At 35.9% G+C, this 18,212-nt stretch overlaps 1 protein-coding gene across 7 annotated transcripts in view; it reads right to left on the bottom strand.

The window, feature by feature from the left end:
- C13H9orf85 (chromosome 13 C9orf85 homolog) overlaps positions 1-18,212 on the bottom strand; it is a 74,232-nt gene that overhangs the window by 31,593 nt on the left and 24,427 nt on the right. For 4 of the 7 annotated variants that reach the window (XM_063649600.1, XM_054501929.2, XM_054501927.2 and 1 more), the window contains exon 2: positions 7,515-7,621. In XM_063649600.1, coding sequence (XP_063505670.1) covers positions 7,515-7,621 — 107 coding nt within the window. The other 3 variants (XR_010123318.1, XR_010123319.1, XM_063649601.1) reach the window with 2 other exon arrangements.

Genomic DNA, 18,212 nt, shown 5'->3' with positions numbered 1-18,212 from the left:
ACCAGCACTATTACAGTTTACAAATGCCATGGCAATGTCAGGAAGCTACCCTACATGGTCTAAAAAGGAAAGACATGAATAATCCACCCCTTGTTTAGCATATCATCAAGAAATAACCATAAAAATGGACAACCAGCAGCCCTTGGCTCTGCTCTATGGAGTAGCCATTCTTTTATTCCTCTACTTTCTTAATAAACTTGCTTTCACGAGATCCAAGAACCCTCTCTTGGGGTCTGGACTGGGACCCCTGTCCTGGAACATAACCTATTTGGCAACACCTCAGCCCCCCATCTAATTTTCTCCCAAATAGTAACACCTTTTTCCCTACAGTCTAGAGGACCCCCTCCCCCCGACCAACCAATCCCCCCAGCCAACTCTCACATTATAGTAGACATATAAAAGCAGAACTTCTCTGGTGACAAAGCTCTCTTAGCCTCCTGCTGCTGGAGTCCCACCCATCACCACTGGAGCCCTTGACTCAACTTATGTAAAATACACATTTTTTTTTTTTTTGAGCTGGGGTCTTGCTCTGTCACCCAGGCCAGAGTGCAGTGGTGTGATCACAGCTCACTGCAGCCTTGACTGCCCAGGCTCAAGTGATCTTCCAGCCTCAGTCTCCTGCCTCAGTCTTCCCAGCAGCTAGGACCACAGGTGCGCATCAGCATGCCTGGCTAATTTTTTAAATTATTTGTAGATATGAGGTCTTGCTATGTTGCCCAGGCTAGTCTCAAACTCCTAGAATCAAGTGATCCTCCTGCCTTAGATTCTCAAAGTGCTGGGATTACAGGTGTGAGTGACTGTGCCTGCTTCCCTCCCCCACTTTTTTTTAAACCACTGGTTTAGTCAACTCTGAAACCACAGAGGTATCTGAGTAGAGGTGAGATGAGATGCAATGATAAATTTAAAAGAGGAGAATTTACTTATTCAATGCAATGAAGTATGAATAGGTAAGGGGTACACCTGGGTAATCAATGGGAATAAAAGTTGAGAGGCAATAAATCTGGAGGGGTTAAACACCTGGATGTGAGGGCCAGAAGAGTGACTCTGTTCAATTAAAATATTTAATGAAAAGGAAACAGTTTTTTAGGGAATAAAGCATCCTCATGACATGAAACTCTCAGGCCAGACATCTCTAGAGTAATGCTGGTTCCAAGGGAGGTTATATTAGCTCTTTCCTCTTTCACTTGAAATATTTTTACGATGAAATCTACTTTCAATGAACATTTATCACACAGCTTGTAAGGTCTGGGCTCCCTTCTCCCCATTTAGGGCAGTTCTGTTTTAGCCTGTTGTATTCATGGGACTCCTGGATAAGCGTTTTATTAAAGAATTTGACAGCTGAAAAGTTTGAAAAACACTGAACTAAGATACAGGATGTTTCAGTGCCTTGGCTTTGTGAGTATCTATCTATTTGGTACAGAGCAAGGCTTCTCAACCAAGACACTCTTGACATGTTGAGCTGGATATTTCTTTATTGTGGTGGGCTGTCCTGTGAACTGTGGGATGTTTAGCAGCATCCCTGGTCTCTTTACACTATGTGTCAGTAGCACCCTTCCTGGGGACAAACTCCATCCTCAAGCCACCTCCTTAACTGAGAACCACAGATGTAAAGAATTCACAGGTCCATTTCCAAGCTCTCAGACCCCAACCTGTTTGAGGACTGTGCTGTTTTATACCAGCTTCTCTTTTCTTTTCTACTACTATGGCAAGGTTAAACATGGGCTAACGTTATAATGCTGGTGATTTTTTTTTTAATAGGTAGAGAAAATAAGCAGGCTCGAGATTCTCACATAAATGGGGGTATTTGTCTGCCACATTTCTAAATTAATAGGAGAAAAGGTTGCTTGGTTACCTGAAATAAAAGTCAAAAAAGGTTTCTAGGTACCAGCATAGGCATTTCAGGGCCTGAAAGCAAAATCTATTTATCTTTCCACAGGTATATATATTAAAAAATAAAAGCAGGCTGGGCCAGGCACGGTGGCTCATGCCTGTAATCCCAGCACTTTGGGAGGCTGAGGTGGACGGATCACGAGGTCACGAGATGCAGACCATCCTGGCTAACACGGCGAAACCCCGTCTCTACTAAAAATACAAAAAAAATTAGCCGGGTGTGGTGGTGGGCATCTGTAGTCCCAGCTACTCGGGAGGCTGAGCAGGAGAATGGTGTGAACCCAGGAGGCGGAGCTTGCAGTGAGCTGACATCGTGCCACTGCACTCCAGCCTGGGCGACAGAGCAAGACTGCATCTCAAAAAATAGAATAAATAAATAAATAAATAAATAAATAAATAAAAACAGGGTGGTCTTCAGCAGGATATGTGGTACTCAACAGCAGACAATGTCCATAAACAGGATAGGTGATATTTGTAAAAATTAATGAAGCATTAGGTCCAGGTGGAAGAGCAGAAAAGGACTTTTTGAATTGAATAATACAATGCTGAGAAATCACTGAGAGAAAAGGAAAACAAGGCTTTGGAATCCAATCAATTTGCATTTGAATCTTACCTCCATCTGCTTTACTTTTGTCTTGGTAAGAAGTATAATCCTTCTGAGCCCAGAATAAAGAAAAGAACTAATTTCATCAGGCCTTGCACTGCTTGAGGAAAGGGACAAAATCTTTTAACCATTTATATTTCTAGTACCTGGAAAAATATATAAATGTGTATAATGACTTTTAAGTATAAAAATATCAAGATTCCTTCCTTAAGATTTATACAAATTATTTAATATATTTTTACGTTTATTTTTTTCATAGGCATTACTGACTGGGATTGTTTTATATTTATAAGATCTCTTGTTTCTCCAACAATTCAGTTCCATATCGAGATTATTTACAGTGTTCATGAATGACTTGGGATTGACCAGGAATGGTAATGAATGGTTTTCATTTATTTTGGGGTTCTTTTTCAAAAGTAAAAAACAAGGCACTTGAAAAATAAAACTTTATACGAAAAGATTTAGACTTTTCCTGAACCCTAATCCTTATATATATATGGATAATCTTAAAGTCTGAACCCTTTTTTCAAGTCTAACAATGCTTATGCCATTCTGTGTCAAGGGAGATGTTGACAGCACCATTGCAGCCCTCCCCCAGGGAGTAGTAGGTACTGGCCTTAAGAAATGGGTAGGGGGATCTTGGTACAGATTGTGCTGACTTCTAATTAAGGGTGGTGGCTGGTCTTGGTGCTTTTATCTTTATGAGCTTATCACTTTATTTCTATAAAGACCTAAAGCTTTGAGTAGTCAGAGATATTTATCTCATTACGTCAAAGGACAGTACCAGTGTCACACTGTTTATATATTGCTGATAAGTGAGATGCTTTTTATCCCCTCGTCTTTCATAGCCATCATCCTATCCTCCTTCAGTACATACATAATTTTCAATTCATCTCTCTTCCAACTTAAGTTAGGACATTTATTCTTTTCTAAAAAGTCTCTGGAGATGGTACAGGATTGTATTCAGTAACTGAGAGAAAATTCCATAAAGAACATGTTTATAAAAATACTGCAGCATGTCACCTCACTGAAAAAAGAAAAAGAGAAACATGAAATATTCTGTCAGCTACAAACGCAGTATAATTTTTGTTTCCCATGGTTGAGACAGGTAAGTTTGAAGAATTTAGATGTCAAACTCTTTTTCTTTAACTTTTGGCATCGGATCCCATGAACAAATGGAAATTTGCTAATTAACGTGTGGTTTTTGGTGATTCACAAGATAAACAAATGGGAGAAAAAGTTTTAATTTTCCCAATATCCAGGATATTATTACTTCTAAAAGAAATATCACTTATAAAAAGCCCCACCATATCCTATATTTTATGTTGTGCAGAACTTTATCTACATCATTTAGTTACACAATTTGTAGCAACAGATAGACACATGAAACAATATTTGACATTTTAACTGATGGAAATACTCAGCATGCCAGAAAAATAAATCTTTATACAACAGATATATCCAAGGCTGGGTGTGGTGGCTCATGCCTGTAATTCCAGCACTTTGGGAAGCCGAGGCGGGTGGATCACGAGGTCAAGAGCTCAAGATCAGCCTGGCCAACATGGTGAAACTCTGTCTCCACTAAAAATACAAAAAGTAGCCGGGCACAGTGGCACGTGTGTGCCTGTAGTCCCAGCTACTCCAGAAGCTGAGGCAGGAGAATCGCTTGAACCCAGGAGGCGGAGGCTGCAATGAGCCAAGACCGCACCATTGCATTCCAGCCTGGGCAACAGGGTGAGACTCTGCCTCAAAAAAAACAAAGACAAAAGATATATCCAGTAAAATTCATATACAAATCGTAACAAATGACAAATTTGATTCATAAGTGATTAGCTTGAACAAAGCATTAAACATTTTAAGACAAGTAGTGCTACCATCAGCATAAGCAATGGATTCAAATCCCTTACAAAGTTGGTCAAGTCTTAATACACAGAGAAAGTGAAGTGAATGAATATAAGTGAGTTTTACTTTCTATAACACTCTGAATCCTGGATTGGAGTTTGAAAGCTAGGCTTTCCAATATGTCTAATGTGCCATGTGTTCAGGACCTTCTGAAATACATGATGTTCTAGGCCAGGCAAGTAACCTCCTAAGTAATATGTTTAGACTGATGGGATTCAGAACATGCTACCCCAAAATACGGTGCTTTGGCATACTGAGTATTTTGAGCTGAAGAAATGTGACAAACAGCAAATGTAGGAAGGACTCTGATCCACCCCTGAAGTAGGCCATAAGACCCTAATATGAGAGGTGCCCTTCCCATACCTAGAGGAAAGGACCATGCTTATCTCTAAAAACAGAGGAACAGTAAGAGGAATCTGAATGAACAAGCCCTGCTGTTTAGTTTACTATCCTTAGCTCATTTAGTTTACTACGCTTAGCCCTTTGTTTTTGTCCCCTATCACATTTTTCCCATGATTTTCCACTCCTCATCAAAACTAGCATAAAAACACACAGGTTTACCCATTTCTTTGGGTCTTTGTTTCCTTATGAAGGCTTTGGTGTCACAAAAAGCTTACATTAAATAAATCTGTATATTTTTCTCTTCTTAATCTGGTTTTTGTTAGAGAGCCAAGGGTGAGAACTTAGACTGGTAGAAGGAAAGGACTTTCTTCCTCCTCTACAAGATCTTGTTTTAACTAGCAGTTTCTTTTTTTTTGGAGATAGAGTCTTGCTCTGCCGCGAGAAAAAAAAATACATAAGTTCAGAAGTTCTACAGCAAAATATAGCATCTGGAAAATTTACAATAACTCATGTGATCTTTTACACACTGACACATTCAAAATGAAGATAAACATATAGGATTTAGCACATATTAAAGGTAAGAGATTTAAATACTGATGACGGATAAGGCAGGAATGTTTTTAAATCATTTCCTTTGTTACACAGCACTAATCTATTAAAATGCTATGACTACATAAATGTTGTTTATTGCCTACACTTCAAATTCTTTTAGGAAACAACATTATAAAGAGAAAATGGAGATGGATGATGAAATCTTAAAATACCTTTATAGGAATAAAAACTTGTTGAAAATATTCAGAAAGCTACAAATCTTGTATGAGGCCTATTAACTAAAACTACATGATTTATTTTGCAATCAACATCTAATTACTCTAGCAGAGAACACAATTCATTCATGGAAATCTAAAATTGGGTAATGCAAATACTTGCCAAATTTCCTTACTGCTAATTTGGGCCACTAAGCATAAAACTCATCAGACTTGTTTAAAAGTGTTTTCTTTGGGGAGGAAATGCTAGAGAACAGGAAGAAAAGACTAAAAGGAGCAAGAAGCTGGTAAAACTATTTAAAAGCCGGGGGGCGGGGGGGGGGGTGTGGCTCACACCTGTAATCCCAACACTTTGGGAGGCTGAGGTGGGTGGATCACTTGAGGTCAGGAGTTCGAGCCCAGCCTGGCCAGCATGATGAAATATTGTTTCTACCAAAAAAAATACAAAAATTAGCCAGGCATGGTGGTATGTACCTATAGTCCCAGCTACTCAGGAGGCTGAGGTAGGAGAATTGCTTGAACCTGGGAGGCGGAGGTTGCAGTGCTCTAAGATTATGTCACTGCACTCCAGCCTAGGTGACACAGTGAGACCCTATCTCAAAATAAATAAATAAATAAATAAAATAAAATAAAAGGGGGGGTCAACTATACCTGTAATAAATTCTAGACTGCTCCAAAACGCGGTACAGAAAAAAAAATCTAAAAAGCTTAAGTTAGTTTATCCTTCCTTAACAATTTTGCCTTTCAGTGTTTAAATATTTTGAAGTAAACAAATTATTTTATATCTTGAGTTTCAGATTTGCAAAAGGCTGACATAATTTTTTAGTAGATACAAACAAAAGTTGTATTGTATCTATTATTTAGACTGATTTTCTAAACTGTAAGCAAAATTTTTTCCCATAAAGGAAGAAGGAATGCATTCAAAGATGATGAAACTATTGAATAGTCAGAAAAATAAGGCAACAGAGAGCAAATATAGTCTAAATAGCAACTATATAGATTACCAAATTAAATCTTATAATGTAAAAGAAACAATGCTAATTTTTATTTAAGATAATCACTTTTCTCTTTCATGCAGCAATTACTCTCCAATATTGTCCTTACACAGCTGAGCTGAAGGATGTCAGGGAGCTGTAGAGGATGCACAGAAGGCTGATATAAGAGAACCCCAGAATTACACAAGAGTTAAGGCTGGGCGCGGTGGTTCATGCCTGTAATCCCAGCACTTTGGGAGGCCTAGGGGGGCGGATCACCTGAGGTCAGGAGTTTGAGGCCAGCCTGGCCAACATGGCAAAACCCCGTCTCTACTAAAAATACAAAAAAATTAGCCAGGCATGGTGGCGGGTGCCTGTAATGCCAGCTACTCAGGAGGCTGAGGCGGAAGAATCGCTTAAACCTGGGAGGCAGAGGTTGCAGTGAGCTGAAATTGCATCAGTGCACTCTAGCCTGGGTGACAAGAGCAAAACTCTATTTCAAAAAAGAAAAAAAAAAAAAGGAGTTAGGGATGGCAGGATCAGAAACAAAATCTAGTATCTTTTCATTTAGACCTCTATTCCCAAAGAAATAATAAGTTATCAATCTAGTGATTCACTTCTAATATTTAATCTCAGCCATTTCTGTAATCTTCATGAGTTGAATTAAAAGGTCTAAAGGTCTGATCTGTTTTAAGAACTGATAATTTATGGTGCATAGTATTACCTTATCAGTGGGAGACAGAATTGTAGAAAACAAATACTCTCTTCTCAGCCCTAACCCACCTTTCATGAATAAAGTTCTATAAAAATGATGCATATTTATGAAAGAATGGGGCAGGAAATGATGAATTTACTTTTTAAATCTGTCTGCCTTCACAAACCAAGATTCAGCACACAAGATGAAATTCTACAGGGGAGAATGGAATTTTTTCATTATTTAACATTTATTTGGACACAATTTTGAAAATCAGGAAATGAAATAATAAACTATGATACATATACCACCAAGTAAGGTAATGAAGAATCTTAACTCACCATTTTTTAGGTTTTGATAATGGTTTGTATTTGCTGTATTTTACACGCCACTCAAGAACTTCTTTACAGCGCTGACATACTCCATCATGAAGTTTTGCATTAATTTTCTTAAAAACAAACAAAAAGACAAATTGAGAATTTCACGTGTGAGCCAACATTGCAAATCCCATAAAAGAGTGTATGAGACGTAAGTTTTAAAATATAACTGAACCTTAATCTGCATAACAATTTATGATATATTATGTATTTTTATGTATATTACTCAATTTATTTTTTTTTACAAAGGCAATGGTTCTTTTTTCTTTTTTTGTTTTTTTTTTGAGACAGAGTCTCACTCTGTCGCCCAGGCTGGAATGCAGTGGCACAATTTTGGCTTACTGCAACCTCCACCTCCCGGGGCTCAAGCAATTCTCCCGCCTCAGCCTCCTGAGTAGCTGGGATTACAGGTGCGTGCCACCATGCCCAGCTAATTTTTTGTATTTTAGTAGAGACAGGGTTTCACCATGTTGCCCAGGGTGGTTTTGAACTCCTGAGCTCATATGATTCACCCACCTCGGCCTCACAAAGTGCTGGGATTACAGGCATGAGCCACTGGGGCCTGGCCCTCATCTAGAAAATTTTTAACCTTTCCATTGATTCTGATGTATGTATCTGTCAAAACTCAAACTGCACAGTTAAGATATGTGTATTTCATAGTATGTAAGTTATATCTCAATAAAAACATAATAATAAAAAAGAAAACCTTGCTCATATTTGAAGACTATCATTTCAACAATTCAAATCCTCCCCGTGAGTTGGAATTAAACTGAGAAATTGGGCTGTCCTGAATTGTCAGTTTGTTGAAGAGAACAGAGACTGAAATTTGAGGAAGGGGTGCCAGGGAGAAGCAGCTGGAAGCAAAAAGGAATTTCATTTTTCAATTTTATGCTTTTGAATTCTCATGTTAAAAAAGTTTTAGAAAAGTTCCCCCTACTAACTCGGTTTCTTCAAACTTAAAAAATATGTATTCATATGTAAATATCTGTGGTGGAGAAAGCGCTTTATAAGGAAAAGTTTTTTTATTGTAATTTTCTTTTCAAAATGTGTTGGGAAAGAAGGAAGATAGGAAAAATTTAAATGTGTCATGTATTTTCTCTAATAGTTTTATATTTTTGTAACATACTCATTTGATTCAGGACACAGACTATATATTTTCACTGAGTACTCTGAGAATTCTCTAGTTTGCTTTGGCTGTGGAAGCTTGGTCTTTGCCTATTGTTGGGATAATGAGCAGAAGACATTTAAAATTTTCTTTGCTTCTTTTGTTTTCTTTTAAAATTTCTCAAGGGGAGAAAGAAATGTATCACAAGTATGCAGATTCTTTGGGAGGCTATTAGATATTAAGTTAAAAGCACAATGTTTACATCAGATCATCTGAAAGAAACAATTTTTGAACAGCGCTTGATATTCTTGAAAGTTCTAAACAAAAAGATAAAATATTTGATAAAACATTTATTCAATGAGAAAATATTTTAGGAATATTGTGAAAAACCATAAATTAAGGTGTGAATATATTTCATTTTATTTAATTTTTCTCTTTCTTCAAGGAATCTTCACCATCAGGAAGTGTGAATGTATTATGTTTAACTTTGTGATGAGAAATACATTCTGTTACTTACAAATTGTGTATGGGTGCATTCCTTGTGGACATAGATGGAGAGTCCCAGTTCTGCATGCTACTATATCCCTTCCTTACTCTAGGCCCCTAACTGTTGCCAGAAAGAAGGAAATCTGTACCTACACACCAAACTCTTCGTCCTTTCAACCTTTGTACTTACTAATAGTTATCACGGACAAAGCTAGCTAAGAAATGCAGAATCAAAGTTCACATTCATCATTTGTCTTCTCTGTTGTCTAGAACATCTTACTAAGCATTACTTATATTTCCCTAACTGAATGACTTTGAACTATGACTTCAATATGAATGTGATATTAACTTCCTAACTGGAACATTCTTAGAACACAGACATTTCATTACCTGCAATTTTATTGTATATAACACATTCTGCTTGTTAACTAGGAAGCATTCTTTGGTTCCTTGTTTGTTTCTGTATCCAATTTCTGACCAGTTCATCTTGATTTACAAAGCTGTGCACAGTTTGGAAACTGGTTTCTTTAGGGTGGATCAACAGTAGAACAAAACAGGTCTTTGTGGGAACTTGTCCTGTGAGTGATGTGTGAAGCAGTATAAACAGATATGTTGTACAGGGTTCACATGACTAACAGGCACTACTATCAAATTAAACTTGATTTTTATGTGTTAAGAAATTAATGAGAGTAAGAATGAGAAAGAATACTACTTTTCACTTAAAAATAGGTGCAGAAGAAAGAAAAGTATATACCTGTTTTACCATTCTTTGGCAAAACAGAAGTGAATTCCAGAGATGTGAGCAAAGAAAGTTAATCCTAGTTCTAGGAATCCTTCTGCCTGGGGGAAAGGAAATGACAATCTAACCTTATTCACATTTATATTTACAATTAACCCTATTTTGGCAATTACTTTTAGTGTATCCCTCATGGTAGAAGATCACAGGTAATTAAGGTTAAAACTTAAGTCTGTCTAAATATAAAATCAAAAGTTTTATAAATACAAAAGCCTATAAAGGTCATTTAGTTCGTTCAACAAGCTACTTTCCAGATTTGTGAAGAAAAAAAAAAATCTTCAGTGGAAGAGTCCACTGAACTTAGGAATCAGTGAAAGAAGAAACCCTTACTTATCAAATGAATACTTTTCAAAGTTAGAATAAACTTAAGGAACATCAAAAAACATGCCTACTTAATATATACATAACGTCTTAAAAATGTCTTAGCCATCATTCCTACAACCTTTTTTTTTTTTTGAGACAGAGTCTCACTCTGTTGCCCAGACTGGTGTGCAATGGGGCAATCTTAGCTCACTGCAACCTCCGCCTCCTGGGTTCAAGCAATCCTCCTGTCTCAGCCTCCTGAGCAGCTGGGATTACAGGCATACACCAGCATGCCAGCTAATTTTTGTATTTTTAGTAGAGATGGGGTTTCACCATTTGGCTAGGCTGGTCTCGAACTCCTGGCCTCAAGTGATCCACTTGCCTTGGCCTCCCAAAGTGCTGGGATTATAGGCGTAAGCCACTGCACCCGGCCCATACAACATATATTTTAGAGTAAGTGTTGTTATTGCTGCTTTAAGCATTCTATTTATTGTCAAACAATATATCTTTAACACAGTAATGCCATACAGAAGTTGGGTGAGAAAGGGCCGGGTGCGGTGGCTCACACCTGTAATCCCAGCACTTTGGGAGGCCGAGGCAGGCAGATCACCTGAGATCGGGAGTTCAAGAGCAGCCTGACCAACATGGAGAAACCCCATCTCTACTAAAAATACAAAATTAGCTGGGGTGCTGGCGCATGCCTGTAATCCTAGCTACGCTGGAGGCTGAGGCAGGAGAATCCTTTGAACCTGGGATTTAGAGGTTGCAGTGAGCTGAGATCGTGCCATTGCAACAAGAGCGAAACTCCTTCTCAAAACAAAAAACAAAAAACAAAAAAAAGAAGCTTGGCGAGAAAGGACTTCAACTCCCAAGAAGGTAGCAAGAGCAAATTGTAAATATTATATCTGTATCAACATGCTGATGCTGAAAAATATTTTATAAAATATAAAGTATCATTTAACAGAAGGAAGATACTACGGTAGGTGAAAAGAAATTTGAATACCATTCAAAAGCAACTAAAATAATTTTTCCTTAGGATTTTTTTTGTACACAATTCTTTCAGAATTTCCAAAGGTAAAACAAAGGCCTATTTATTCCTCTTAACTGAAAACAAAAAACAAACAAAAACAGAATTAAAAAAATGAAATTCTCAAAGAAAAATGCCAATGCCAATTCCAATGCTAAAAATCTATTTCCATAAACTGGCTTTGTTCTTTTCCCTGCAGTACTCTTCTCCTAAAATAAGGTATTTTATGCTACTACTGCTATAACAATGTTCCTCCAGAAATAGAAACTTTTATATCTTATTTAATCATATTTAAAAGTATGTACTTTGAAATTTGCTGGAAAGAGCCCCTTATTCTAAATTTGGCTAGAGGATAAAAGATCCCTGGATTTGGGGGCAAGAACTCACGTGACTAATAACAATAACATGAAAATCTGACTTTTAGGCTGCTGCTTTCTTTCTTTTTTTTTTTTTGAGTCAGAGTCTCACTCTGTTGCCCAGGCTGAAGTGCAGTGGCATGATCTTGGCTCACTGCAACCTCCGTCTCGCAGGTTCAAGTGATTCTCCTACCTCAGGCTCCTGAGTAGCTAGGATTACAGGCACACGCCACCACGCCCAGCTAATTTTTGTATTTTTAGTAGAGACAGAGTTTCGCCATGTTGGCCAGGCTGGTCTCGAACTCCTGACCTCAAGTGATCTGCCCACCTTGGCCTCCCAAAGTGCTTGGATTACAGGTGTGAGCCACAGCACCTGGCTTTAGCCTGTGAGTTTCAAATCATAAACTACATTATTTAAATTCCTTTAAATATGGCTAGAACATTGTTGGACATAAAGTATCTTACAAAACACAACCAAAAAATAGATGAGGGAATCAGAATGAGAGAAAAGTAAGGGCAGGAGGGAAATTACAAAGCAGTCAGGAGTGCAGCTAGAAAGTGCACTTGTTAGAGATGGGCCGCAAATGAAATCTGAGCTTTCTAGCACCCAGTAAAACATAACTCATTGTCTGTAACATGCCAAAAATCCAGTTTCTCAGAAGCAGCACAAATATTCTTGTTACTGAAATGCAAAGTTTCATCTTTCCTATACCATGTGATACAGTAAGCGATGCTCTCAAAAATGTCCTTACAACACAAAGCATTTCACAGAACTGTTTTCTATCCTGGTTCTCAATGTAGGCCAGTGTTATAATGCCAAAACAGAGTGCAATAAAGTTATTCTTAGGTGTACAATGTAGGTACAGATCCCTGATAGTCATAGGATCTACAGGAATGCACTACATATAATAAGGCCATCTTCAATAAACACTATTTCTCTCAACTTAGCTCTAAAAGCATTCCCTTATGAGAAATGTCAAACTCGCAGAAAACAGTGAAAACAATAATACTAATGCATACATATACACACTCCCAGAGACAACTATTAACATCTTCTTACCTTTTTGCTTTTTGTGTGTATGGGTACAGGTAAAATAACTTATGGATATCAAGACACTTCACCTCTTAATACTCATCATATCCTAGCAAAAAAGACTTTCTCGTGCTTAACCACAATACTGTTACCACACCTAAGAAAAATGAAAAATAACTCCTTAGTGTCACTGAATGTAGTCAGTTTATATTGAAATTTCAACTGCTCCAAAACAGCTTTCAGAGCTGTTTTTTCCTCCCCAAATCAGGATCAATCCGTATTCAAGTACTGTTTATCTGTTATCTCTCTTTTCAGCTATTTATGTTTTATCCCCTATTACATGAATATTTTTTGAAAGTAACAAGCAAGTCATTTTAGAGAATATCCTACATTCTGGATTTGTCCATTTTCTCATGCTGTAATTTAACTCATTGCTTTATTTCCTGTAAAGTGGAAGTTAGGTTTACAGGCTTAACTATATCCAGTTTAAATATTTTTTCGATCAGAATAATTCATAGGTGATGCTGCTACTGTTGTGTACTTCATATTACTCCAAGTCAGGAGGCACATACTGTCCAGTTCTTGCCTTGTCAGCAATGCTGAGTTTGATAACTTGCTTAAGGTGGTGACCCAGATCTCTTCAAATTACAACGGCTACAATAATCTATGGAGGCCATGTTAATGTACTGTACCACAGTAACACAGTGAGTTTTAGCATCCACTCATGATCTTTGCCTGAATCATTCATTTTACTAAGCGACGAAGAATGCTAACTTGAATTCTATTCTTTCTATATTAATTTTTTTAAAAAGATTGTCAGCTTAAATCAGTTTTGAGAAGTACATACATACCAAAAAATTCACCCATTTTAAGTATACAGTTCTAATGAATCTGACAACCAAACTTCCAATACTTCCATCACTCCAAAAAGTTCTCTAATTCCCCTTGGTTGTCAATCCTTTCTACTACCTCCCAGGTAATAATGATTTCAAATCTGCTCCTACAGTTTTGCCTTTTCCAGCATGTCATGTAAATGAAATGGTTAAGTATATAGCCATTTGAGGAGCTCATTCCTTTTTATTGGTGAATAGTATTCCATTGTATAAATTACCATAATGTTTATTCAATTCACCAATTAAAGGACAGTTGGAGTTGTTTCTAGTTTGGAGTGCTAATAAATATTTGCATACAAGTTTTTGTGTGGACATATTATTTATGTTAGGTTAATTACTAGGAATGATATTTTTGGGTTGTATAATGGAATGCTTAATTTTATAAGAAACTATTAGTTTTTCAATGTTGCTGTACCATTTTGCATTCACACCAGCCATATATGAAGATCCAGTTTTTCTACATTATTTCCTGGACTTGAAATTTTATTTCTTTAGCCATTCAAATAGGTATGTAGTGTTATTTCATTACGATTTCAATTTACATTTCTCTAATAACTAATAATGTTGAACATCTTTTGATGTGTTTACTTGCCATCGTGGGTTTTTTGTTTGTTTCTTTAAGAGACAAAATCTCACTCTGTTGCCCAGGCTTGAGCGCAGTGGCATGATCATAGCTCACTGCAACCTTAAATTCCCGGGCTCAAGTGATCCTCCCGCCTAAGCCTCCCATGTAGTTGGGATTGCATGCATAAACCACTGTGCCTGGCCCCACCCTGTATTTTCTTTGGTTACGTGTCTATTCAAATCTTTTGCGTCTTTTTTTTTTAAATTGTTCATTTTCTTATTATTGAGATGTGAGAGTTCTATATATTACTATATTCTGGATTAACAGCCCTTTATCAGATGTATGCTTTGCAAATATATTCTCCCAATCCATGCTTTCATTTCCATTATCTTAATAGTTTTTCCTAGGAGCAGATCTTTTTAATTTCAAAGAACAATTTATCACTTTTTTCTTTCATGAACCATACTTTTTGACTCTTGAATAAAAAAGATCTTAATCTGTTTTCTTCTGCAAGTTCAGTAATTTTACGTTTTACATTTAGTCTATAATCTATTTTGAGTTAATTTTTGGTTGTACATAGTGCAGAATCCAAGTAGAGGCTCTTTTAAAATTATATACAGATGTACAATTGTTCCAGCACCATTGAAATGCCTTTGTACCTTTCTCAAAAATTAAGTATGTGTAAGGTCTATTTCTGGATTCAGATCCTGTCACATTAATCTATGTGTCTAGTCTTTCACCAATACCACCCTGTGTTGATTCCTGTAGCTTTATGGTAAGTCTTGAAATCAGTACTTCAATTCTTCCAACTTTTTTTGTTTCCAAAATTGTTTGGCTATTCTAATTCCTCTGCTTTTCTATATAAATTTTAGAATCTGTTTGTTGATTTCAACAACAACAAAAAACCCTGCTATGATTTTGATTAGGATTACACTGAAACTGAAAATCAATCTTGGGAAGAACTGACATCTTAACAACATTCAATCTTTCAGTCCATGAACATTCCATTTCTTATTACATAAACCCCAGTCATTTGTAATATATTGTCCTTTTTATACATTGATGAATTCCATATGCTAGTATTTGGTTAATGATTTTGGAATATATATGCATGAGGAATTGTACTCTATAGTAATTTGGAGTTTTTTTTCCAATGTCTTTGGTTTTGGTTTTGTCTGTTTTGATTCTCAGGTGCTGAAGAATTTATATATCTTAGAAGAACACAAGAGAAGAAAGTCATACAATAGTAAGAAAATCACACATAAGAAAATCATACAATAATATAGCATTGTATATATATTATTTTTTACTGGACTTTATTACTTTTATAGATGAAAAATACCTCTACAGATCAATTTTATAGAGCTAAAACAATATGAGTCTTTACATATAAATATTCAAAATATAGAAATTTTATAAAAATACAGATAAAGAATAAAGACAAGTCCTATCACTCAGAATTCTATACTTTGCAGCACTTCAAGTATATATTTACATAAGTTCACATTTTTTCCACCTATGTTGTTTTATAACTTATTATTCATTTTTCCATATTAATATGTATACTTTCAAAGCATGTCTTTATTGTATGTATTATAGTCTCTCAGAGTAATACCATCATTTAGTTAACCTATTATCTACTATTTGACAGTTTGAATGTTTCCAATTTCTGAATATATATATTTTAAATATATTGGCCTATAAATATCAGAAAACTTCTAATAAACATGTAAATTCTCATCCCATTATATTTATACATAACAAGTTCTGGTCCCATATGAACAACATTGTAAGAAAATACAAGCAATTGTATTAGATGCAAAATCTCGTAGTAAAAAATAAATGTCCCCTTTCTTTGGTCAAGTGCGTACTACTCCTTTATTAAGCTTCTCTAAAAAGAGTTTACATGTATGGATAAGAATAAGAGAAAAAAATAGTTCATGTTCTTGTTTTATTTGCCACTGTACCAATACAGAAATCATTACAAAATGATTTTATTTTGTAAACATTGTTGCTATTATAATAAAGTATACAACAAGTCTCAAATTTGTGCATTATTACTCAACTCAACTGACTTGTATTTTTTAAAAAATGACCAAACTTAGAATGAGCACACATAATTATTTGGATAGTGAGGCAAATGTTTCCTACTACTGTCCGTAAAAACTTGCTTCACTTTTTTATCCTGGCAGTTAAGATTTTTTAAAAGAATAGAAGACACTGACAGTTCCCTTTTTGAAAAAGGAATTAAAATTCTTGCTATAATCAACTTACTATACATTTCCTATAGACAGAACACTCCTACTATATGAAAACTTTCAAACCTATAAGCCCTTTTAAAATGTGATATGAAGTAATAATTTGCACGTGTACTATCCTCAAAAATACCTTATTTGGACAAGTTACTGAGCCTTACTATTTTTATGTATTTTATTATTTCACAAAATGAGCTAGTCATACAAATAGCCCAGAAATACTTTTGAAATGAGTTCTGGTAGTAAAATTGGTTTGTCATTTAAGGAGAAATATAAAATCAAAGTTATTACTAGCTTACTTCTTTTTAGGAAATTACGTTTGTTCCACATAGCTAATTAGAGAGAAATCAACACTTATAAGAATTCTTCACAAAAACTTAAGTCCAAGTTGAGCAAATTTATTACCCTAAAAAACCTGATATGCATACATATATCAGTATTTCAGTAACTAATATTTGATTTTTAATCTATAAAAGTTTAATTAAAAGATATCTAAAGTATAAGTGATATAGATCTGCACTGTGAGCTAAAATAATATTCTCTGAAGTTTAGTCCATCTTGCTCCCATTCACTCTAAATTCATCACAAGTTTTTAAAACACCAATAACAAACTGAGAAGTGAAAGTATATACTAGAAATACTCAAAATGATCCTCTTGTTCAATATACTCACAATATCTTTTTCTAGTCAAGAAATAATATTCCCTCCTCCCATTTTCCTTGTTACTGCTAGAATCTTTAACAAATGACATCTACAAAAATGAACAATCACATTTTTATCCAAAGACTGAATATAAAATGAGTTCTGATCATCCCAAACAGAGAACCATTCTTTCAACAAGTGGGTAAAGCTATTCAGTTGCAATTACGCAGACAGGGTCTGTGTACAAACTAACCACTGATTTATTTCAGCAACCAAGCAAACTACCTAGATTTTCACTGACAAACCTAATGCATACACAAAGTGGAGCCACACCTACCTACAGGCAGAAACATGCTGTGGCAGTAACTTTTTCTGGCAGTTGAGAAAACCTATTTAAGCAACTTTATTTTCCCAAGTATATTTTTCTCACTTACTTTTAAGGAAATTAAAATAGGTTGGCATTGTATTTTAACAAATAAATATTGGCGAAGCATTCTAACAAACGCTGCACTGATAAATTTATTGCAACTTTGAAAGTTTCAAATATTTATTTGTGTTGGGGTTGGGGGGCAGGGTCTCGCTGTGTTGCCCTGGCTGATCTCAAACTGCTGGCCTCAAGTCATCCTCTTGTCTCAGTATCCCAAAGTATGGGATTATAGGTGTGAGCCACTGCGCCTGGCTTTTTGTGACTGGCTTATTTCACTTAGCATAATGTCCTTAAGGTTTATTGATACTGTAGAATATGTCAGAATTTCCTTCCTTTTTAAGGCTAATATTACACTGTATGTATATAATATATTTTGCTTATCTGCTCTTCCCTAGATGGATACTTCAGTTGCTTCTAGGTTTTAGTTATTGTAAATAATGCTGTTATGAACATGGATGTACAAATATCTCTAAGACCCTGCTTTCAATTCTTTTGGGCATATACCGAGAAGTGAAATCATATGATCATATAATGATTTTGTTTTTAATTTTTTGAGGAGCCACCATGCTGTTATCCAGAGCAGCTGTGCCATTTCATATTCCCACGAAGAGTAATAAACAAAGGTTCCAATTTTGCCACAGCCTCAAAACATGTTACTTTCTGTTTGTTTGTAAATAATAGTCATCCGAATGAGTATGAGGTGGTATCTTGTAGTTTTCATCTGTAGTTTCCCAGTGATTAGTGACGAGCATGCTTTTGTGTGCTTACTGACCA

This window comes from Pongo pygmaeus, chromosome 13 (assembly GCF_028885625.2).
Source record: "Pongo pygmaeus isolate AG05252 chromosome 13, NHGRI_mPonPyg2-v2.0_pri, whole genome shotgun sequence".
Lineage (NCBI taxonomy): Eukaryota > Metazoa > Chordata > Mammalia > Primates > Hominidae > Pongo > Pongo pygmaeus.
The sequence above is the reverse complement of the archived record's forward strand: the minus strand, read 5'-3'. Positions and strand labels throughout refer to the sequence as shown.